Source organism: Sminthopsis crassicaudata, chromosome X (genome assembly GCF_048593235.1).
Source record: "Sminthopsis crassicaudata isolate SCR6 chromosome X, ASM4859323v1, whole genome shotgun sequence".
Lineage (NCBI taxonomy): Eukaryota > Metazoa > Chordata > Mammalia > Dasyuromorphia > Dasyuridae > Sminthopsis > Sminthopsis crassicaudata.
In genome coordinates this window covers 46,377,842-46,401,374 of record NC_133623.1, presented here as the reverse complement: position 1 = coordinate 46,401,374, position 23,533 = coordinate 46,377,842, and the positions used below count along the sequence as shown (strand labels likewise).

Genomic DNA, 23,533 nt, shown 5'->3' with positions numbered 1-23,533 from the left:
TCGAGAACCCTACAAGTCCTGTACAAGAACATACAATATTTTGAGCTTTTTCCATAGTAAAGGAAACACAATTACCTGGTGAGGGGGCTTCGAGGGATAGGGCCGGCTTCTCCTTTCGGCAGAGGGTCTATCTGGCGGCATTTCATTGGCTTTCAGGTAAAATGGTACCCACTCCCAACCAAACATAGCTGTGTCCTGGAGCAGCACCTCAGAGGGTCTGAATAAGGAAGAGCACACTCCTGCACAGGCGTAAGCCAGGAAGTACAGGGGTAGACTGAGAGTAAAGTTGACTCTGGAAGAAGATGTAACCTTTTGGGTCACATGAGAATCGGGGGGAGAAAAATCATGTTGCCTTTTCTCTCAGGCGAGATGTTCTTTCCCTTCAGCTATCTTTACCATGTAGCATTTTTTAAAAAACCGATTCCGTTTTGTCTTGTGATTTGTCCAGAATCTCCACAAATGTTACTATAATCTGCAGTTGTCCTTCATTCCCACGCAGGCTGAACTAAATCTTTCTTCTTCCTTCCCTTTTTTTCTTTTGGCCTCTCTTCCATTTCCACAACTCTCCTCTTTTCTTTCCCTGTTCTCTCCCTCCTTTCTCTCTCCCTCTTTCCTCTCTCCTCTTACTCCATCCTTTTCTCGCTCCCTTTTTCTTTTCTTTTCTCCTTTCTCTCTCAGCTCCTCCTCTCTTCTCTCTTGCTTTCCCTTTCCCTCACTCCCTCTCTCTCTTTCTCTCTTATCTTTTCTCCTTTCTCCCTCTCCTCCCCTCTCTTCTCTCCTGCTTTAAACCCTTTTTCTTTCTCACTCCCTCTTTCCCTCTCTCTTTTTCTGTCTTATCTTTTCTCCTTTTTCTTTTTCCTCTTGTGTTTCTCATTTTCCTTCTCTCTCCCTTGTTCTCTCTCTGATCTTTTGAACTTTCTCTCTGTCCTTGCCCTCTCTTTTCTCTCTTCCTTTCCCTTTTTTCCATTTCTCTCCTTCTCTCTTTTATCTTTTCTCCTTTCTTTCTCTCCACCTTTCTTCTCTCCTGCTTTCCCCCTTTTTCTCACTCTCTCCTCTCCCTTTTTGTCTTTCTTCTCCCCTTTCCTTTCTCTCTTTTTTCCTCTTTTATCTTTTCTACTTTCTCTCTCTCCTCAGCTTCCCTCTTCTTTCTTCTTCCCCCTTTTTGCATCTCACACTCTCTTTCCCCCTCTTATCTTTTCTCCTTTCTCTTTCCTCACTTTCTTTTCTCATGTTCCCCTTTTTCCTTCTTACTCCCTCTTTCCATCTCTCTTTTCTCTTAATTTTCTACCTTGTCTCTTTCCTCACCCTCTCTCTTTAATGTTCCTTTCCACTTTTTCCATCTCTTTCCCTCTTTTGGTCTCTTATTTTTTCTCCTTTCTCTCTCTTCTCTCTTGTGTTCTCCTTTTCAGATTTCGCTCCCTCTTTCCCTCTCTCTTTTTCTCTCATATTTTTATCCTTTGCCTTTCTCTTCCACCTCTCTTCTCTTTTGCATTCCCCTTTCTTTTTTGCTCCCTCTTTCCCTTTCTCTTTTTCTCTTTTATTTTCTCCTTTCTCTCTCCTCTAGCTCGCTTCCATCTTGCTTTCCCCTTTTTCCTTCTCACTCCCTCTTTCCCTCCCTGTTTCCTTCTCTCTTTTTATCTCTTATCTTTTCTCCTTTCTCTTCCTCCTCTACCTCTTTTTGCTCTTGTGTTACCCTTTTCCTTCTTGCTCTCTCTTTCCCTTTATCTTTTCTCCTTTCTCTCCCTCCTCCACCTCTCTTCTTTTTTGTGTTCCCCTTCTTGCTCCCTCTTTCCCTCTCTTTTTTCTCTGATCTTTTCTCCTTTCTCCCTCTCCTCACCCTCTTTTCTCTCTTGCTTTCCCCTTTCCGTCTCTCTCCCTTTTTCTCTCTTATCTTTTCTACTTTATCTCTTTCCTCACCCTCTCTCCTCTCTTTTCCTTTCCCCCTTTCATCTCACTCCCTCTTTCTCTGTTATATTTTCTTCCTTCTCTCTCTTCTTTCTTTCCCTTTCTTCTCTCCTGCTTCTCTTCCCTTTTCTTTCTCACTTCCCCTTTCTCTCTTTTCCTCTCTTAGCTTTTCTCCTTTCTCTCTCTCTTCTACCTCTCTTCTCTCTTGTTTTACCGTTTTTCTTCTCCCTCTCTCTTTCCATGTCTTTTTTTCTCTCTTATCTTTTCCTTTTTTCTGTCCATTCTCCCTCTCTCTTCTCTTTTGCTTTCCCCCTTTTCCTTCTTGCTTCCTCTTCCTCTCATATCTCTCCCCTCTCTCTCCTCTACCTCTCTTCTCTCTTACGTTCCCCCTTGTCGCTCCCTCTTTCTCCCTCTCTCTGTTTCTCTTTTTTTCCTTTTTTCCCTCTCCTCCCTCTCTTTTCTCTCTTGCATTCCTCTTTCCTTTTTGCTCCCACTTTCTCTCTCTTTTTCTTTTTTACTTTCTCCTTTCTCTCTCTCCTCTACCTTTCTTCACTCTTACCTTCCTCTCCACTCTCTTTTATTTTTTCTCTCTCCTCATCCTTTCTTCTCTCTTACTTTCCCTTTTTCCTTTCTTGCTCCCTCTTTTCCTCTCTCTTTTTTCCTCTTTTGTCCTTTCTCCTCTCCCTCTCTTTTCTCTTCCTTTCCCCTTTTTCCTTGTTGCTCCCTCTTTCTATCTCTCTCTTTTTCTCTCATCTTTCTTCCTTTCTCTCTCTCCTCAACCACTTTTCTTTCTGACTTTCCCCTTTTCCTTTCTTACTCCCTCTTTTCCTCTATCTCTTCTCCTTTCTCTTTCTCCTCCTCTCCTCTCTCTTGTTTTCCCCTTTCCTTATCATGCCCTCTTTCCCTTTCTCTTTATATTCCCCCCTTTCTCTCCGCCCCTCCTTTTCTCTTCTCTGTTGCTGTTCCCTTTTTTCTTCTCCCTCCCTTCCTGCTCCCTCCACCCTACCACCAGCCTCTCAGGAGCAATGTCTTTTCTTTGACATTTCTTTATTACGAGAGAGTGAAGAGAGGCAACATTTGGGGAGCGAACGATCTGTCTATGACAGTTGGAACTCCTCTATTTCTAAAGTTGGTTGGCTTCATATGACTAGACTTTCGTCTGACAGAGTGAAGTCTCGTAATTAGATCTTTTAAGAATCCAGGTCAACTTTGGAGATGGCTATTTTAGTTCTAACTTAGCCGTTAAGTTCTCTGTAGATTTATGTCAGTCACAACTGTGATGACATTATGCCAGAAACTGATATTAAAAAGTATGAAAGCAACACATTTACAGTAAATATCTCAATGATGGTAGACCTCAATTACAGGCAAACCTCAACTAATGAGAATGCTGGCTGAATGGGAGTAGATATGTAGGATTCTGATTAATTTCATTTTCTAAATAGCTGGGACTTGCCAAAAAAACCATTTTGGTCTCAACTCTTGTGGTTTCGGATTATTCTGAAATGCTAAAGTTCACTTTCCTGCCTTAGTGAGCAGACTCTTCTAAGTATAAACAACTTTCTATCGCAACTGGAGTTTTCAGGTTATTTATATTACTTAGTACTGATCAGGACTGGGGAAATATCATCAAATCATTAGATGACGGAATCAGGGAATTGCCCTGGTTTCCTACACATGACTTGCCCAAGGTCATACCTAGGATTCTACCTCTAATGCTGGAAAGGTCCTCAGAGGCCATCTAATCTCCTCTCCTCATTTTATAGATGGAGAACCTGAGGCCCAAAGTAGAACCATGACTTTCACAAACTCACCCAGGTATTTAGTAGCACAGCCAGGCCTGGAACCCTAGGTCATATGCTCCAACTCAAGTGGTTTTGTCAATGGGCCTTGGCTACTTTTTGGAGAAGGTATAAAAGACTGGGCTGAATATGGCCCAGACTATAGGACATATCCAAAAAATTAGGTTTGGGGACTAACTTTTTCATTTGAGCTTGTTTTCTTCCCCCCCCCCCCCCGAAAGTCAAGGAGTCCGGTCTGGTTAAATGATTTAGCCAGCTGCTCTTTTTTTAAACAAGGGAACTTTTCTTTACCCTTCCATCCTTAAAACCTTGAGGGTTGAAACATGTCACTTTGTATTTAGAGCGCACAGCTTCTGATTTAAGGTCTAAATAGATTTTTAACATATGAGGCCACGCCACCTTTTCAACAAGGCCCTTTTACACAGACTTGACCTTCTACTTTGCTCGGAAAGGCCTTATTAACACTAATCACGCTTCCAAGAATATCTTAATTTACAAGCTGGCCATCTGCTGCAAAATCTAACTTCAAATATTTTAAGGCAGAAAAATCATGCTTCAGGATGAGGAGATCACATTAAATGTTTCTAACTGAAAATGTAGCGAGGCTACTCCAAGAGCAAAACAAAACACAACATGTTAAATTCACATAGAAGGTAAAGCATCCAAAATGCACCATTTGGAGAGTGGCCAATGGCATTTTACTGGAGAATACTATGGGGCATAGTAAAATTGGCAAACGTGAGCAAATCCTGAATTAAAGCATAAAAAAATCTCCACCCCCATTCCTTTTCCCTCTCTTTCTCCTTCTCCCAGTGTGGTCTAGCAAGTTCATAAGGATGTCGGAGATGGAAAATGTTTGGTTTGCTGTGGAGGGGAATAGGGGAGTTGAGATGGAATAGAATTTCAACTGAGTGAATAAAATTAATCTATACTTTCCAGCCTTCCTGGACTCTACTTCATGGTTCCTTTAATCTAGCCATCTCTCTACAACTGACCCCAGCCAGAATTCAGGCTCTTGCTAGGCAACACGGTGCAGTAAAGAGAGTCAGGAATACCTGGCTTCCAATCCTGTACCCTAAGCAAGTCACTTCATTTTTCTGGGCCTATGTGTCCAACTTTGGGAACTGAAGCAGCCTCTGGAGTCCCTTCTAGCTTGAATTCTCTGATCCTATGATCCTAAGTCACTCGGTTTCATCATTTGTAAAATAGATAACTTTTTGAGGACCCTCTCAGTTCTAGGATCTGATGTGTATAATCTTGGGTAAGTCACTTCCCCTCCCCAAGGCCTCTGTAAAATGGAGGGACTGGACTAGATGATCTCTGAGGGCCTTTCCAGTTCTGAATTAAAGATCCCTATGGATCTATTTTCTCACCCTGGCTGGTTGTTACAGCCCCCTCCCTGCTCTCCCTATCTCCAGTCTTACTCCTCATCTCCTACTCTATCATTCAATCCAATCTAACAAGCATTGACTAAATGCCTCCAATGAGCCAGGTACTGAGTTAAGGGGAGAGTGAGACCAAAACCAACTCCTCACTCCATTCCAGAAGCTTGGCTTCTAGCCGGCTGCATGGAGAATATTCCTGAAACCATTGGAACACATAAACTGTGCTGCCGCCATCTCCCCCCTCTTCTCCACTCCACTGGGTCTCTTAGTGTCTCTCTAAACATGTGATGGGTGAATGAACGAACTGCTCCTTTTTAAAGGAGATTCCCTCGGCAGCTCAAAAGCTCCTACAGGTTTTATAGCATTAACTCATCCTGGGGTCTTTGTTGTAAACCCCAGCCTCCAAAGTGAGCCATTTCTAGTTTCCATCGATGCCAAGAAGAGAAACAGAAGCATATGGCTTGTCCAAAATCATGTGAGAATCTCTCACCGGGGCTATTGTTGAAAGAATTTTCTATTCCGATCCCACTTGCTGGGTCATTCTGGCTTTGAAATATTGCACTGGTTGCATCTGCACTCCACCCCAAAAAGGGCATTTGTCAAGACTGCTTCCAAGGCTAATCAAAGAGAAGAATATGCTCCCAAAGTGAAATTTTTCCTCTAGAGGGGGCACTGACAGAGGGGAGAGGGATGTGGTTTAAGAATCCCTGATTTGGGGGCAGCTAGATGGTGCAGTAGATTCTAATCTGTTCTCAGACACTTAACACTTCCTGGCTGTGTGACCCTGGGCAAGTCACTTAACCCCAATTGCCTCAGCAAAAAAAAAAATAAAATAAAATAAAGAATCTCTAACTTTGAGGGGTTGAATAATGCTCACCCTGATTCCCTGTGGCAAGTGTGTAGCCCAGCCCCTTGAGACCAGAAAACAATGTGCAGAAGATATACCTCTTAGCGTATCCTGATATAGGGACAGCTATTTTACTCTTCTAATAGCTACAATAGTAAGAGGGAAACTCCCTTACCCCCATTAGATGGTGAGCTCCTAAGGCAGAGACTGCCATTTTTTAGATCTCCAGTACTTAGTACAGTGCCTGGCCCACTTACTAAATGTTTATTGATTGAAAACTGAATAACAAAAACTCTGCCTGTTGGGATTGGGATTTTTTCCAATAGTTAAGCCAAGAGAAAATACTGAGCAGTTAGAGGGGTTGAGCTAACTGGATCTCTCTATTCACTTAACAAACCAAACCAGGAAGTCAAATCTGAGACCTAAGGTGGCCTAGGCATTTGCTCCAAAGCTCAGTTCGGGGATCACCTCCTTGTGAAGTTTTTCTTGATCCCAGACTGTTGAGAGTGTGCACTTCCTCTTTAAACCACCCTAGTTGATTTGTATTGAATTTCTCCCACTCTCTCTGACCCCAACTCTATATAAACCCTTTGAGGACAGTCGCCAACTCGTTTTTGGTCTTCCCATCCCTAGTGCCTAGCATAGGATTTTATACCCCATAACGATAGCTAGATTTTACATAGTACTTGCAGGTTTGCAAAGCCCTTTGGACTTATTCTGATTGGATCCTTGTAAGAGCTCTAAGACTTCCATGAACTGATGCTGAGTGAAGTGAGCAGAACCAGGAGAATATTGTACACGGCAACAAGATTATGTGATGATCCACTATGATCCACTTAGCTCTTCTCAGCAATCCACTGATCCAAGGCAATTCCAATAGATTTAGGATGGAAAATACCATCTATATGCTATAGAGAGTGAATGGGGATCAAGGCATAGTGTTTTCATTTTTTAATTTGTTTTCTTTCTCATATTTTTTTAACCCTTTGCTCTGACTTTTCTTATAGAAAATGACAAATATGGAGATGTGTTTGAAAGGATTGTACCTATTAATCTATATTAGATTGTTTGCTCTCTTGGGGAAGGGGAAGGTAAGAGAGGGAGAGAGAGACATTTCGAATGCAAAACTTTACAAAAACGAATGGTGAAAATAATCTTTACATGTATTTGGAAAAACAAATTACTATTTTAAAAAGACTTAGCTGCTATTATCACTCATTTTACAGGTGAGAAAACTGAGGTCCAAAGATTAAATGACTTGCTGATCTCTCTGGTATCAAAGGTAAGATATGAACCTGGGATTCCCTGATTCTAAGGTCAGCACTCTATTCACTGCTTTTTTACAGTAGGATCTTTATAAATGTTTGTTGACCTATAGCTGAAAATGGGCCTACAAGGGCACTATGAGGTGGTCATTTTTGACCCCAGGCAGTCCAAGTGTACCTGCCAGCATTTGATCAGTCATCCCAGAAAAATGTAGGCCCAGATTTAGAAAACTGCGTTTATTTTCTATAGACCTAGACTGTCAAAACTAGAAGGGACCTTAGAAGAAAGCACATCAGTTAGAGCTAGAAAATGCTTTAAAAATAATCTGCCTGCCTAATTTTACAGTTGAGGAAATGGGTCCCAAGCCAGGAGGTAACTTGTCCAAGGTCAGATAACACCTAGGTGGTAGCCCTTGGGAATAGGACCTCAGTCTCTTGATTTGGGAAGCTAAAAGATGACATCGGATCACAGATTTAGGATAGGAAGAGATCTGAATGTTTAGGCAGAAATATACGACATTAAAATCTGGAGAAAAGAGATCATCTCATATTTGGCCCTTATTTCTCAGAGAAGAGAAGCATCCAAAGGACTCCTCTTGGTCTCTCGAGTGAGGTTCTACTCTCTTTGGCCAAACCCTCGCCTGCCATTCACAGAATGGCAGCATTTCTTCTAAAGCTCTGAAAGCTCTGAAGTTCAGCTCTGAAGCCCTTGTCTCTAGTGCTATCAGGCTTCCCAGGTCACTGAGACAATGAACAAAGGCTCCCCAGATCAGAGAAAATGAAGTACTCGCAATGGAGGAAAAGATTGCTGACTCGTGGGCTGCCTCCTATGTGTACTTAAGGGCAGATGAAAACAATTTGGATTGTTTAAGGTCACAGAGTAAAAGAATTTCCCTTGGTGCCCTCCTTTCAAATCCACATGCATCTTTTCAGCAAATGTAACCAGGAGGGGGCCTGTGGCCACTGTGGAGTAAGCTAGCAAACCAAAAGCATACTTCACTGGAGCAGCAAAAGGTCTCGGATTCTCCCAGGAGTCCTCTGCCTAGTCAGGACTAGGACCAGGGATGTGTCATCCGCCGCAACCTCTCCTGTTGTATAAACAAGGGCAAGCTTTTGACATTTCCAAATTTATGAACTGGTTCTGGAGGGGCTAGTGAACTAGGAAGTCAAATGCTATCCGTGGGGTTGCACACTGCTCTCACCTTCCCCTATTTAAGAACAGAGCCAGAGGGAGCCATGTCTTTTCTATGACTTTGTAGTATGCATCAATTGAAGCTACATGATATTGCCAGAGAAAGATAATGGACTGAGTGCTGGCCTTAAGTCGGGAACACCCAAGTGGGAATACTTCAGGCTTTTATCTGCTCCTTGACTCAGGCCAAGGCTTATGGCCTCAGTTGGCTTCAGTTTTTCATCTGTAAAATGGGGATAGTAATAGTGTCTGCCTCACAGGGTTGTCATGACATTCAAATCAAATGTGACAACACATCTAAAGTGTTTGGTAAACTTTAGTGGTCTATAGAACTCTATTCGTATTGTCTCCATGCCCTAAATGGTGACTCAAAAAAAAAGTCTGTGCCATTTAAGCATGTGATGTCCATTCTTAGAATCAAGTTTGCTCTTCGAACAGGAAAAAACAATTTTTGATGATAGCCCAATAATGAGAGATGGCAAAAATCATCGTGATTGGAGTAGCAGTGATAATGGTGTTGCTGATGATGGCTCACATTCATATAGGGGTCTTCAAATTTTCAAAAACCCTTTCTTCACAATAACCACATCAGGTAGATTGGTTAAAGGTCATATGCTGCTTTTCTACATTGGGGAAACTGAAGCTTGTTGAGGGGAAAATAACTTGCCTACAGTCTCAGAACTGCAGATTTAGAGCTGGAAGGGACCTTCGAGGTCATCTGGTCCAATCTACTCATTTTATAGAGAAGGAAACAAGCCCAGAAGAGAGAAGGGATCTGCCTAAAGCATGACAGGTGGTAAGGAGGTCAAGAGAGGATTCAACCCCAGGTTCCCTGACTCTACATCGAGCATTTTTTACAACACAGGATGTCATCATAGGGCTATTAAGCATTTGAACTCAGACACAGGTCTCTGAAATTTAAGTCCAGCATTTGTTCTCACACATCACATACTACCTTTTCATCTCCATCTAGGATCATAGATTTGGAGCTAGAAGAGACATTTAATCTTTTCCTTCTTTTACAAAGGAAGAAACTAAAACCTAGAAAGATCAAGTAACTTGCTCAAAAGGGTCCTAAGTGCCAGACTCAAGATCTGAACTCAGGTTATCTGACTGAAGCACCTGTGCTCCTCCCACCATACGATATTGCAACTTTAAATAAGTGGACAATTATATGTAAAACTTTTAACCCCCAAAACAGAAAAAAGTAGCTTTTAAGAAACTAGAAGAAAAATAGTAAATCCACCATAAATAGTAAACCAATGTATAAATCAATTCATTTAAATCTCAAGGCAATCTAGGAAGTCCAAGCAATGAAAAAAGATTCCGCAAACAAAGGGAAAAGTTATAGGAACAAATGGAATCACTTACTGGCATTTCAGAAAACATATGTCAAGAAGGACATAAAAAGTGTAGAAAGTATTATTTGAGCCCATAATTAAATCTCGTGGTGAAATGAGGCCCTGGGGTGAGAAGTAAAGGCGTAGAAATGAGAACAATGAGACCCTGAAGTGTGGCTCACAATATTGGATTTGAAAAAGAAAGGCAGGCAGAGATCCATCCATAAGGCATCAGAGACTGCTAATACCACATAAGGAAGGAAAAGAAAAGCTCATTTGGAGATAATGAGGGAAGGCAGAGAGGAAAGATTACCGTGGTATATATAACCCAACAGATCACAAATCAAGGAACATGCTAAAACCAGTTGGGGACGGAAATCTGAAAACAGTAAGCAGCACATGGTGATTGATCTTTACGGGAAAGAAGAACATATATATATATATATATATATATATATATATATATATATATATATATATATATATATATATATATATATATATACACACACACACACACACACACACACATATACACATACATGTCTAGAATCAATAATTACCCTAATAAGGAGAGCTGAGGACAGGAAAAACCTATGTATTACTCTCTCCTAGGGGTGAACAGTGGCCACTGAAAGACGGGACTTCCATCCCAGCCATGGTAGGGCTGCCATGGGGTAGGACTCCTTTTCCTGTGACTGAGGACATCCCTTTGGATTTTTTGGTTTGGCCCAGGACAGTTACTTTGCTCTGAACATGGCATGGAGGTATCTAAAGGTTCCTGGTCTATACAAATACCGAGACTTTGAGTTAGCTTAGTTCTCTGCCTCTTCCTATCTCAAAACCATACTAGTGCTCACAAAACACATGGTAGACTTGGCAGGACCCCGTCGCCATCACTATAACTCATAGTGCACTTCCACCATTTGGCAGGTTATCTTTGTAATGTGGAAGTCAATATATTTTAAGTCAATTCAATGCTACGAGCATGTTATGTGTCAAGTCACCATGCTAGGCCCTGGGGAGATGAAAATAATGAGACTTTCACTGCCTTCTGGGAGCTATTGAGTCTTTGATAATTATTATTACACAGAAAAGTTAATGACAAAAGTGAATTTTTATAAATCTTAATAATACTTAGAAGGTTAGGAAAGAGGTCTGAAATCATTTCCATTTTACAAATGGCAAAACCGAAGGTGAGAGGTTAAGTGATTTGTCCAGGGTCATAGCTAGGAAGTACTGGTTAGGTCTTATGCTAGGCATCTAAGTGGCATGCAGTGGAAAGAGTCTGGGACCTAGAGTCAGGAAGACCTGAGTTCCAATCTAACCTCAGACCCCCATTAGCGGTGTGACTCTTACTGAGTCACTTAACCACTGTCTGCCTCAATTTCCTCATTTATGAAATGGAGATAATAATTATAACTGTCTCACAGAGTTGTGAGGATCAAATGAGATAGATTATTTATGAAGTGTTTAGTACTGTTCCCTGAAGTAGGCTCAATATAAATGCCCTCTGAAATCATTTTCTATATATCTCTTCTGTGTATATCTCTACCAACAGTAAGCTCTTTGAGGGCAGGTATTGTTTCATTTTGGCCTTTGTATCCCCAACTCCTTGAATAGAGCCTGGCATATAGTAGGTGCTTAATAAATGCTTATTCCTTGATTGATTGAGCCAGGAGGGAAAAGCTTGGTGTTCCAGAAAAAGCACCAAACTAGGGATCTAGTAATTATTTGTGGAATTGAACTCACCTCCTAGTCCTGTCTCTTTCACTGACTGTGTGATCTTAAGTGAGTCATACATGAACCTCTTCTGGGCATCATCAGCTCCTAGATTTAGCGCTGGAAGGGAGCTCAGAGGCTCTCTAGTCCAACTCCCCAGTTTTTCACAAGAGGAAAGGGAGATTCAAATACTACCTATCGGAATTCAAACCCAGGACCTCTAACACAAGCCTTTTGAGCTCGTCATTTACAGCATTCTCCCTTTCATACTCCTAGTATCTACATTTTTTTTTTTTTGGTTAAACTCTTCGTGAAGTCTTGGCAACACACACGTATCCGAACAAAGAGACTGAGGGCTGGCTAAGGTAACTCGGGGAGGGGGCTGCAAACACCCCGGGCTCTCTCTGTGGGTTGGAGCTTCCTAGACTACATGGTTTCAGAACAGGTCCCGGCTAGTGCTCTCCCTCTGGCTCAGGCTCAGAAGCACCATGTAGGGTATGGACACGGTTTTTCTATTTAATCATCTGACTCATTCAGCTTATTTGGGCCAGTCCCAGGACCAGTCACTGTGTGGATTTCACAGCTATTCCAATACCACACCCAGAGGCAAAAAAAAGGCACCTCAAACCTGCCAACATGCTTGAGCAATGAGACCCGGGACAAGATGAAGGCTAAATATAGTATTCTTTTCAAAGTGCTCTCCTCCCTCGTCCTCGGATCGGGACACTGATCATAAAAGGTGCGTTGAGAGAACTGTAACCAATAACTTTGGGATGAGAAGCTGATAAACTAATAAGTAGGAAACCAAGAGAAGTTGGGGGTTTTACAAAGTCTTAAATTCAATGCCAAAGGCCAGGAGTATGACCGCCAGGAGAGTTTCATCTTGTACAGGCTGACTCCAACTTCCCATTGGGTCGGATCCAAAAGCTTATATGTAATTTGGTTGTTTTGTTTGAAACTTGGAACGCATTTTCCCATAGAAACAAATGTTTTGCATGGTGGTTAGGTTCCCAGGTTAGCCCATGAAATTTACAGTGAGCTAGAGTGTACCTGTAGTACTGCATTAGACTAACGTTGCTTAGAGACCCTGACTCCCATGGGAGGCCATGTTGGGATGGGAAAATGGGTCTGGGGTTTCTACTCAGGTAGTCAAAGATACATCTTCTCTCACTGCAGCCCTGACGTGAATAGGGAACCTTTGCAAGACTCCCTTACCTCTAAGCCACTGGTCATGGCCCAGGTCAGGGGTTCCAGGTGAGGTGGGGGGGAACCATCAGGAGTCTCAGGGTTACCAGAAATCTGAGCGGTTCATAAATAATATATAGTTTTTTACATCCTGAGCAAGTTTCACAAACTATGTCCTCAAATCAAAAGGAAACTGAGGCTGTGGGCTCTAATATACCTAAGATCACAGAGATAGTAAGCATCAGAGATGGGAGCTGAAACCAGCTCCTCTAACTTTACAATCTGTGCTCTTTCCACTGTTCTTCACTGGCTTCCTTGAGGTCCCTTCCAGTGCAGGAGCCTGGAAAAATGATAGTTCCACCTGGGGGGGGGGAACTTCCCATTTTTGCCTAATTTTTCTTGCGAAGCTAATGTTAGGGGCAGTAAGTGGTGCTGCAGTGAATAGAGTGCCAGGCTCGGAGTCAGGAAGATCTGAGTTCAAATCTAGTCTTAAATGCTTTACACTTCCTAGCTGTGTGACCCTGGGCAAGTCACTTCACTCTGCCTCAGTTTCCTCATCTGTAAAATGAGCTGGAGAAGGAAATGCAAACCCCTCTAGTATCTTTGTCAAAAAAATCTCCCAAATCCCAAATAGGGTTATAAAGAGTCAAACAGGACTGAAAAAAAACGACTAAATAACAGCAACAAGAACAAGTTATTCTAAACTTGCTTGTGTCTATGCAGCTAAAGAGTGGTTCTGTGCTTCCCTACTTAGGTGCTCCCCTTGACTGACCTGTTGGGTGTTTTCCCCCTTGCCAAGCCGGCAATCTCATTCTGTTTGCATAAAAGAGCACAGCCAGGAGAGGACGCTGCAGTGTTTGCTTGTCCCACCCTGCTGAGATCTCAGCTCGCTTCAGTTACGAGGTGATCCTCCCACCCCATTCCTTCCATGGCCACTGGGACTAGGCTGGGCCTTGTGAATGGGCTCTCTTTGTAGATATAACTTTGCAGATGTAACTTCTCATTGTATTTATTTCTTATCTTCAATGACACAGACTGGGAGCTCTGTGAGGGCAGAGATTCTCTCTCCCAGCACAGGGCCATTTGTGGTAAGTGCTCCATTAGCACGCTCTGGTTCCATACCATGTCCCTGGCAGCCATGAAAATCAAGGCAGGGATAGAAGTGAGATTAGGAGCAGAGTCATGGACCGGGCAGCTACTGCACGTTGGGGATTCTGCACAGCACTGGGATCTTTCCTTGTCCATATCGGAAAAGACCTTGCAGGCCATTTGGCTTAACCCTTTCATTCTACAGAAGAGGAAACTGAGACCCAAAAAGGCCTTTAAGCACTTGCCTAAAGTCCAACAGAGGATTCTAGGTCTTCAGCTGAAAGGGTCTTCAGAAGCTAGCTAGTCCAAGGCTCTAGTCTTATGAAGGGAGAAACTGAGGCCAGGGATTTTGAGTTCAAAGTCATCCAGGTAGTAAGTGGCTGAATTTGGATTTGAACTCGGGGCCTCCAACTTTAGTGCTCTTGGAAAAACAAAACACCTTTTGTTTTTGGTGAGGCAATTGGGGTTAGGTGACTTGCCCAGGGTCACATGACTACTGTTAAGTGTCTGAGTCTGGATTCAAACTCAGGTCCTCCTGACTCCAGTGCTCTATCCACTGTGCCACCTAGTTGCCTCCCCCAAATAAAATACTATTGAGAAAAACAAAAAAATCCTGATCTTTCCAAAACTGAGGTTGTTTTGGAAAAGCGCTCCAACGGATCTGCACTCTTGTCAGTTTGGACACTCCCTTTGTGATGCAGGTATGGCATAAGACAAGTGCATCCCCTATTTTCCCATGACTTCCCATCCCGCACTCTATGTACTAGCCTCACTGGCTTACCTGCTGCCTCCCAGGACTGGGTATTTCCTCTCCCACCTCTGTGCCTTTGCATAGGCTGAGCTCCTCCGAAACACACTCCACCTGGTATTCTTGGGGGATCAGCTTCATCCCCTTTTCTATGGGAAGCTAAGGCTGGGATTAATGGCTATATTGTAGAAGGGATTCTTTTCAAGTATGCATGGCACTACATGGCCTTGAGTCCCAGCTTGGGGCGTCTAGGTTTCAGAATGCTTTCACGTACCACTAACGCCCAATCCCTCGGTTCTGGGAAGGCCTCAGAGGAAGATTCTGCTGGGAAGGAGCTCCAAGGCACAGACAGAACCATTGTTCATTTGTCAAACAGGAAAAACTGGAGTTACATATCTTTCCTGGATGACAGAGCACCAGCCCTTTTCAGGGACAGCAACTGACATTTGGAGATGGAGTAAGAAAAGACTTTAACCAGAAGCTTGCTTCTGCTTATTCTTCTAGGGACAGAGCTCAGAGGGCAGCCATCTTAGTCAGAGAAATGACAAAGCTAGATGGGCATTGAAACTGCGAGAAAGATATATGGCTCTGGAACCAGTCAACTCATGGAAACGAGGTCAACTTTTGCTCTGGTTGACCTCAAGGACACTCAATGGTTTGAGATGGAACAAAGTTCCAAAGTATCAGTACTGTGTGTAGCAGCTTCTCTAAATCCATGGCACCGACACTGAGGTGGGAGGGAAGTGGGACAGTCGTTAGTGCCTATGTTCTGATATGTATAGCACTAGGTGACATCCAGGAGCCCGATGTAGTGATCCATAGAGAGCATCTGATCATTCCCAGGACCACAAATGAATCATTACTAATAGGAAGAGTGATGGAAAGCCCAGTCCATCCATACTGTCTTCTCTCACTGGGCCTGTGGCATGGCTTACCAACCATTGTGTCTGTTCACCATTAGCCCAATAAAGATAAAACCTCATTAATGGGCTTATGTTCCCAACCTAAGACCTTCCTGCCTAATGAGGCAGCAGAAGCTCATTGATTTCTAGTTAATATGGATTAAGAGAGACCGGAGTTAGCTAGGCAGATTCTCGACCTCATCTGAACTCCAGTCTCACTTCACATCTCTCTAGAACATTCATTTTGGACTTAGAAAGAGAAGGTCATAAATTTTGAGGTACAAAGGACCTTCCAGATTATCTAGTCCAACCCTAGTCATTTTTACAGATGAGGAAACTGAGAGCTGAAGAGATCTACCTGACATCACATAGGCAATAAGAAATGGATGGAGTTGGGAGTGGAGGCCGGCTCCTTTTTCTTTACATCCAAAGACTCTTACTATTGCACCCTACTGTATAATAGTATAACAGTTAGTCTAATTTCCTCAATCACACTAGGAGGACCTAGAGAGGAGGAACGAACTGTGAGTCCCCTATGACTTTGTATCTCTCACAATGCCTAGCTTATAGGATATGCTCCCGAAAGTTATTAATTAGCAAAAACTGCTGATTGGATCACAGACTTTTGGAAAGCACACCATCCCAATTCATTTATTGTTCTAATTCTAATTAGATATTTCTTATTATTTTGTTATTTAAGAAAGGCTCAAAAACTAGAGATGCAAACACTGAAGCATCCTGATTTTCTTTTGTCTACATCACTTTGGGGCGGGCAGTGGGAATGTTTTTCAGTGGTCTGGGGACCCACAAGGGTGGCAATTTCTTCCACCATCACAGACCGACAAGATGCTTTAAACTCAGCCTTAGACTGTTGCCAGAGGGTACCGAGAGGTACGGGACTTGTACATAATCAGAAAGCTAATGTAGTGAGGGCAGAATTTGAACTCGGGTTTTCCTGACTCTAAGACCAAGCTACTGATCACTAGGCCTCACTGTTTCTCATGCTTCCCAACTTCTTAATCTTGCAAAAAGTGAGCGTTCCACCAGCAGTGTCAAATAGAAAAACACATTATTGACGTGCAGATAATAATCTTGGTTATAAAAGCCCTAGTCATGGAAACTGATTTGATGAAAACAATGGTAATACCTGTTTAACTTGGAGTGACATTTGCTGAAAACACTGAGCCCGGATCAATGGTAAACTGTGTAATGACAAGGAATTGGCGTACAATTGAGTTAAGCAACGTTCTCAAGAAAAACTTTGTGGGAGAAATGACTGCTGGCGGGCAGAATTGGCAATCGAGTCGCAAGAAGCTGCGGCACGATGTGAAATGGTTCTTATTTTAGTGAAGGCTGAAATTGATCTCAGGGCTGCAGCAGGTTTGTTAGTGATCACTGAACAGTCAGCAATTGCGGACTCATTCATTCATTTCAAAAGCATTCATCAGGCCCCTATTCTGTATGAAACACCTTACCAAGTGCGGGTAGATAAAGAGCTTTATCTACAGTGCTTATTTAAGCTGTGACCTTCCAGTTCTTATAATGAGCCTCCATTGGGAAGCAAATACAGGACACAGGCCAGCATCCATATTGAGCATTGTAGTACTAAGCCATCAGCCGGCGGGTACGGTAACCAGTGTTAATGGAATCCCCACAGAAATCTGCATGTCGTGCATGTTGTTGATTAAGAATTCATAACAAGATTGCTTTCCATTATTTAAATATATATGGAAGGAGAAGCGTGCTTTAGATAAATTTAAAAGCTGCTTCAATTATACACCCTTCCATACACAAGGGAAACTGCACGAGCTGGGATGACCATAGTAAAGTGTTGCTCATTAATCACAGGGCAGAGATTAGCACAAATAATATCCAAAGATTACTTTTACATGTTAATGCATTGGTGTTTTGCCCTAAAGTCAGCGTTGCTTGCTTTCAGGTCAATCCTGAAATAGTCGTGCTGTAGGAAATACAGTGGGGCTGAAAACTACTTCCTGTAGACACGGCCCGAGAGAAATTCCGAGGACTGCAGTATCTGATTTCATAACTTAAAAAGCCATTTGCCATTTTTTTCGAAACAGATTTCATTTTGGTATTTTCATGAAAATTATCTAAGAAAATGGGGAAAATTAAGAAGATCACAGAAACAAACCAAACCACACAGGAGAGTGATTTTTCTAAGGTGAAGAAAGCTCCTATTGCTCGCACCCCATGTGATTGGGCATTACAACACCAACACATATTTGTAGAAGCTATTTTTAAATGTTGGATGTAGTTGATAGCTTATTCCACTGATCGAGTGGTCCCCTAATCACTCATTTACTGTTACCTATTTACTCTCTTGATTAAACATTTACCAAGCTTCACACAGAAATGGCTGTATATATTTTATTAACTATCAACTTCCATATTCCTTTTCTTCCAGACGGTTGTTCTCTGGCATTTATTTGCCCATAATTGGGAGAAATGGCCAAAGGAGATGTTTGCAAAGTGGCAAATCAAAGAACTGGGAGATCACATGTATCTCCTTTCCTAATCCAAGTGAAGGTCAAAGTGCTTGAGGTGGCAGCTGGACTTAGTGTAAGAAGACCCAAGTCTGATGCTAAGTCGCACAATCACAGTGACCTCAGAGTAGGAAGGGAGCTCAGTGGCCATCTCCGCTGACCCCCATCTCCACTTCCCTGCCAAGAATCCCCATGACAACTACCAGACAAGTGGTCATCCAGCCTCTCCAGTGACAGGGAAGCTACCACTTCCCTACCTGGGCAGGTCATTCTGTTTAGGGACAGTTTTCCGGGACGTCAAGCTTAAATTTGCTTCTCTGAGACTTTCACTATCTACTCCTGGACCCCTAACGCTGGTAATTCATGCTTATTAGGCCTGTCTAAAAGATGATTTAGTACTTGTAACAAGTATCTATCTCCAACTGAACAGCAAGGATATTTCCTAAGAATTACAAAGCAAATGTCCTATTTAGTAATCCTAGTCTACCCCTCCGAAATGCTTTCACACAAATGATCTCACTTGAGCTTTATAATCACCCTGTGAGGAGGACAATCTCCAGGGCTTCCCGTCTTCCCCCCATCCCCACCTCCTTTTAAACACATGGGCAATCTGGTCCTCAGAAAGTTTTGGTGAACCGCCTAGGGTCACCCAGCTAGTAAGTGGGAAAGCCGGGACTAAAACCCAGACCTTTGGACTCCAGTCCTGGGTTCTTCCCACCACTCCATGCTGCGTCTGATCGAGAGCCAGATCTCTGAATACCATGCAAAAAAATGTGTTTGGTAATTTTTGTTGATAAGTAAATATTCTATAAATGAAGTAAACATGTTAAGCTCTGTATTTATCATGTCTGTTTTAACTAGCAGCAGTGTTCAGACATTTTCAAGGCCAAGGAAAAGTCAACTTTTTCTGATTAAAAAAAGATTTTGTTCTTGGACGGAAAATGGTTTGCCATCAGGAAATGAGAAACAAAGAAATGTGCAAAAGCAGCTACTCAACGAGTCACTCATTTGATGAGATTACGTTTTTTGGTATGTGAGCAAATAATGTCTTGATTATCCAGTACTGCTATAATGAAATGAAAAAGAAATGCTGGGGTTTTTTTTTGTTTGTTCTTTTTTTTTTTAGTGGGGGGATGGAGAGATAGGAATCTAGGGTTTCTTTTGTGTGGGAACCCCTCTCCTCTGATGTAGATTGGTGACTCTTCCGGGGCACCGAGGAGGTGGAATGCTTGACCATGGTCACTCAGCTGATGTGGGGCAGGGGGAGGACTTGACCCAGGCTCTCTTGAGTCTAAGGCTGGTTCTCTATACACTAAGCCACACTGAGAATAATGCCAGCAAAACCACATGGAAGAAGCTTAGTTCTTATTTATCGGTCGGCATGCATTTATTAAGTGCTTACTATGGGCCGAACATTGAGTTAATTAGGCACTGGGAGACAAAACCAGAAATGAAATAATGCCTGCCTTAAGGGAACTTCCATTTCACATGACTCCACTTCACATAAGTCAGACCTCCTCTGAATAAACTGATGTCATCTGTAAGGGATTTTTCTAATTCCTTAGGCAGAATTTAAAAGGAGAGACAGAGACAAAGAGAGACAGAGACAGAGAGTCAGAGAGAGACAAAAAGAAACTGACAGAAACAAAGAGACAGAGATTCAGAGACAGAGAGACTGACAGAGACAAGAGAGACAGAGAGAAAAATCCGAAGAGAGGAGAGATAGGGAAAGAGAGAGAAGGAAGAAGAGAGGGAGGGAGGGAGAAGAAAGAAAGAAAAGTCACAGAGACAGGGAGGAAGAGGAAAGAGAGGAGACAGAAGAGAAAGAGGAGGGAGGAAAGAAGGGGGAGGAGAACCTATCCTCCACCCCCAGAGACCAGGGATTCATTACCCACATTTTTGGCTCCTATGTTTTGATAATCATCCTCTCTCTCCTTGGTTTCGGGATCATTCAGAACAGGATGCGAAAACAGCAGTGCAATGTTTTTTCACTCTTAAGCTTCTGTCCAGAAACTGTGCATTAGACCTCACTCTACCTCGTCCAACATTTATGGAAGTTCAGGCTTCCTGCCCTCTGCAACGTGACTTTCCATATGAGGTGTACTTTACTCCAAAATAGGAAATGGGTCAACATGTTTAGTGGGAGTGCACATGGAACGAGGACATCTGCTAAGCAAGCCAGTCAGGAAGAATGTCAAGCAGACCTTTATTTATGGCCATTAACAATGCATTTCACTTAATGGCTCAAAAAACACACTTAGGCTTGGATTTTTTAAATGGCAATAATTTTGTAAAATACATCAAAAGAGGAGATTCTTACCCTATAATCACTGAATGTCATCTGAATTACTGGTTGGAAGTGGAAGCACTTCCAAGCTACAGATAATCTATTATACTTCTTCAGTAGATTAGCATCTCTTCAAAGGTGTTTGACTATAATTACATTGACACAGAAACTCAATAGCTTTGCACTTTCAAGCAAGTCAGTGTTTCTGGGTCTCAGTTTCCTCATCTGTCAGATGTTCTCTAGGGTCTCTTCCAGCTCTAAATCTAAAATCTAAATTTCTAAGGAAATTCACATTTATTATTAAAAGGAACCGTAGGAAAGGCTCATGGTCCCCTTAGATATCAGAGTCAATTCTATTGTAAAATATTTCCTGATTTTTCCAGGGCCCAAAACATCTGGAGGGGGGCAGGGTTCTGCCAAGGTGAGGAGGGGACTACTATAAGGCTACCCATACAAAATCACATCCCGTCTCAGAAGAGATAGCATCATATAGCTTCTTCACCCTTCATATCCCTTCACCCTTAAACATTGTGCATTGCAGCCAGAATGGCTTTTTTTTTGCCATCCTTCAAACATGGCACTCCATGGCCAGCTATCCCCTAATGCCTGGAAAACCTTCTTTCCTCACCTTCAACTGCCTTTCTGGTTCACCTTCTACTTGGGTCACCTTCTACCAGAGACCTTTCCAAATTTTCCCAACTGGTAGTGGCCCTCACCACCAAAATCACTTGTTCTTTAAGTTCTTTATATTTATTTTTCAGTGGACGCAGTTCTCTCCTCCCTCTTCATCCCCCCATATCCCCTCTCCCTCCCCATTTTTCCACTAGCAGGAGATCTCCTTTTGATCTTGTCTTTGTATCCCCAGTGCCAAACGTATTTGTTTTTCAATCAGATTTGTGATTTCAATAGTGGAGGGGACTCCCAGAGAGAACACTCCCTTTCCAATGCATCCTAGCAGCTGTTTTGCAACTTATACTCTTAGGTAAAATGACTTGGCCAGAGTTATGAATCTGCCAGCAGCCAAAATGTGCCAGAGGCAGGACCTGAACCTACCAGGCCTTGCTGGCTCTTATATTGTGCTGCTTTGAGGGACACACAGTAGGCAGCACATAAAACATAACCGAATTCACATCACTCTGTGTGTGTGTGTGTGTGTGTGTGTGTGTGTGTGTGTGTGTGTGTGAAGAACAAGACTTCATGGCTTCAATATTTCTACCCATCCAATATTTTAGCAAGATAGAAAGGCAACACATTGACATTCCCCTCACACCCATATTCAGGCGGGTCTCACCTTAAGAGAATCAAAGCAGGCAATCACACGACCGTTTTCCACATGGCAGCTCCGAGATGGATGGGCAAACTTGCATTCTGCATCAGATCGAGAACAAGTACCTCTCTGAAACTCTCGACATACTTCTAGAGTCAGCCATTTTGTATCCCGAACCAAAGACACGTTGACAGCCATTGTCAAAACAAAGGGAAACTAGCAACTGTATTCTTTCTTGGTTTTTGTTGTTGTTTTTATTTAAGGACAATGTCCCTCCTAATTTTAAAAAGGGTAAAAAAGTGAATTCAAGTGAACCGTGAAGAAACTAATCTCGTTGCTTTGGTAAAATTTGAGATTTGTCAGCACTTGGGTTTTTTGTTTAAGTCCAATCGGGTCTATTCGAATGAGAATTCAATATAAAGCCAATTGCACGATGGAAATCTTAGCAGGAGAACTGAAAATCAGATTCAAGGCCAGCTCCTAAAAGTGCATTGGGAGGAGGTCCAATAGTGACTAGGGGGAGGGAGGACTGCGCCTCTGCCCCAAGTTACTTGGAAAGAGCTAGCAGGCTTTCCAAAGGAGTCTATGCTCTCTCTCCAGTTTAGATGGTTTCAATTATTCTCTGCAAAAAGCATATGTTGCTGGCAGCGCCTCAGTTTGTGGAGGGGCCTGGGCCCTTGGGGAGAAAACTTTTTTTTTTTTTGTCTTCCTTATTTCTGGCTTTGAAAAAAAAAATCACGGTTGGGAAGCGTTCAAACAAGCGCAAGGATGTTGCAACTGTTTAAATTTAAAAAAAAAAAAAAAAAGGGCTAGGGAGGGAAAATGGCCGAGCAAATGATGTGTATTAGGAGGGAAAAAAGGATGGATGAGTTGCCGTCAGGATATGAACTAAAAGCAACGCCAAATTTTTTTTTTTTAAAGGAAAGGAGTGGGTGGGGGTGGAGGTTTGGGAGAGGCAGCTCTAGAGAGAAATCCAAGTAGTAGAGATTTCAGGAAAGGCACTTTTCAGTAACCTGCAGATGGAAAAAAAAAAAAAAAAGGAAAGACAAGAAAAGGAATCAGCTGAAACAATATAATTTCTCTTTTCCAAGTCTCACTTTTCTGAGAGAGCAACTCTGGCAATTTCAAACAGGAAACCTCTGGATACTGACAGTGTAGCATGGTACAGTGTGCCATGGGAGCTAAAAGGGCATTTCCCCACATGGAGCCGCGCATGGTAACAGGAAACAACCAATTAGGTTGACTGTTGCAATGGAAGTCTGGGCAGCAGCCCAATAACAGAGATGGTTTCATATTGATCTCTTTTGGCAGACAGTCATATTTGTGCCCACTGCACAGGAAAAAGACAGAAAGAGAGAAAGAGACAGAGAGACGGAGAGATAGAAGGGAGAAACAAAACAAAACAAAACAGTAGCCTCTCTTGGTTCCCCATGAGCGCCTTGGCTAGATGTGGCCTGAGTGATTTGGAGGGTGCCTCCAGGCTGCCCTCTTGCCAGGTTGGGCCTGGAGTCTGACTGGGCTGCTCAGCCTGCTTTCCCACTCTAGAAAATGGGAGTTACTAAGAAAGCTATGAAAGTTTGTGTGTGTGTGTGTGTGTGTGTGTGTGTGTGTGTGTGTGTGTGAGAGAGAGAGAGAGAGAGAGAGACAGAGAGAGACAGAGAGAGACAGAGAGACAGAGAGACAGAGACAGAGAGACAGAGAGATAGAGAGACAGAGAGAAAGACAGAGACAGAGAGAGAGACAGAGAGATAGAGACAGAGAGACAGAGACAGTGGAGGCTTTGGAAAACACCACTGCCATGAGGCTGAATGCTGCTGTCACAGTGCAGCTCGATTGAGATATAGGGAAAATCCCCCCCCCCCCAACTAAAGATGAGGGTTTTTTCTAGAATTTGTGTTGTAGACAAAGATAAAAGCCTTTTTAAAAAGGCCCCGATTTCTTCTTTCTTCCATATAATTTCCCCTCTCCCCACTCCCACCTCCGACAAAAGGGGAAAATCTAAAAAGTCAAAACCATTAAGCGTTTCATTTTATTGCATTCATGTCTTGTTCAGTTCAGGCGGTCACACATTAACTTGTGCATCCTTAAGGAGC

General features: G+C 42.7%; 1 protein-coding gene across 7 annotated transcripts in view; it reads right to left on the bottom strand.

Moving 5' to 3' along the window:
* MBNL3 (muscleblind like splicing regulator 3) overlaps nucleotides 1–23,533 on the bottom strand; it is a 217,883-nt gene that overhangs the window by 68,773 nt on the left and 125,577 nt on the right. For all 7 annotated transcript variants that reach the window (XM_074277763.1, XM_074277759.1, XM_074277762.1 and 4 more), the window contains one exon: nucleotides 21,465–22,453. In XM_074277763.1, coding sequence (XP_074133864.1) covers nucleotides 21,465–21,638 — 174 coding nt within the window. In that variant the 5' untranslated portion in view covers nucleotides 21,639–22,453. The remainder of the gene's footprint in view (nucleotides 1–21,464; nucleotides 22,454–23,533) is intronic.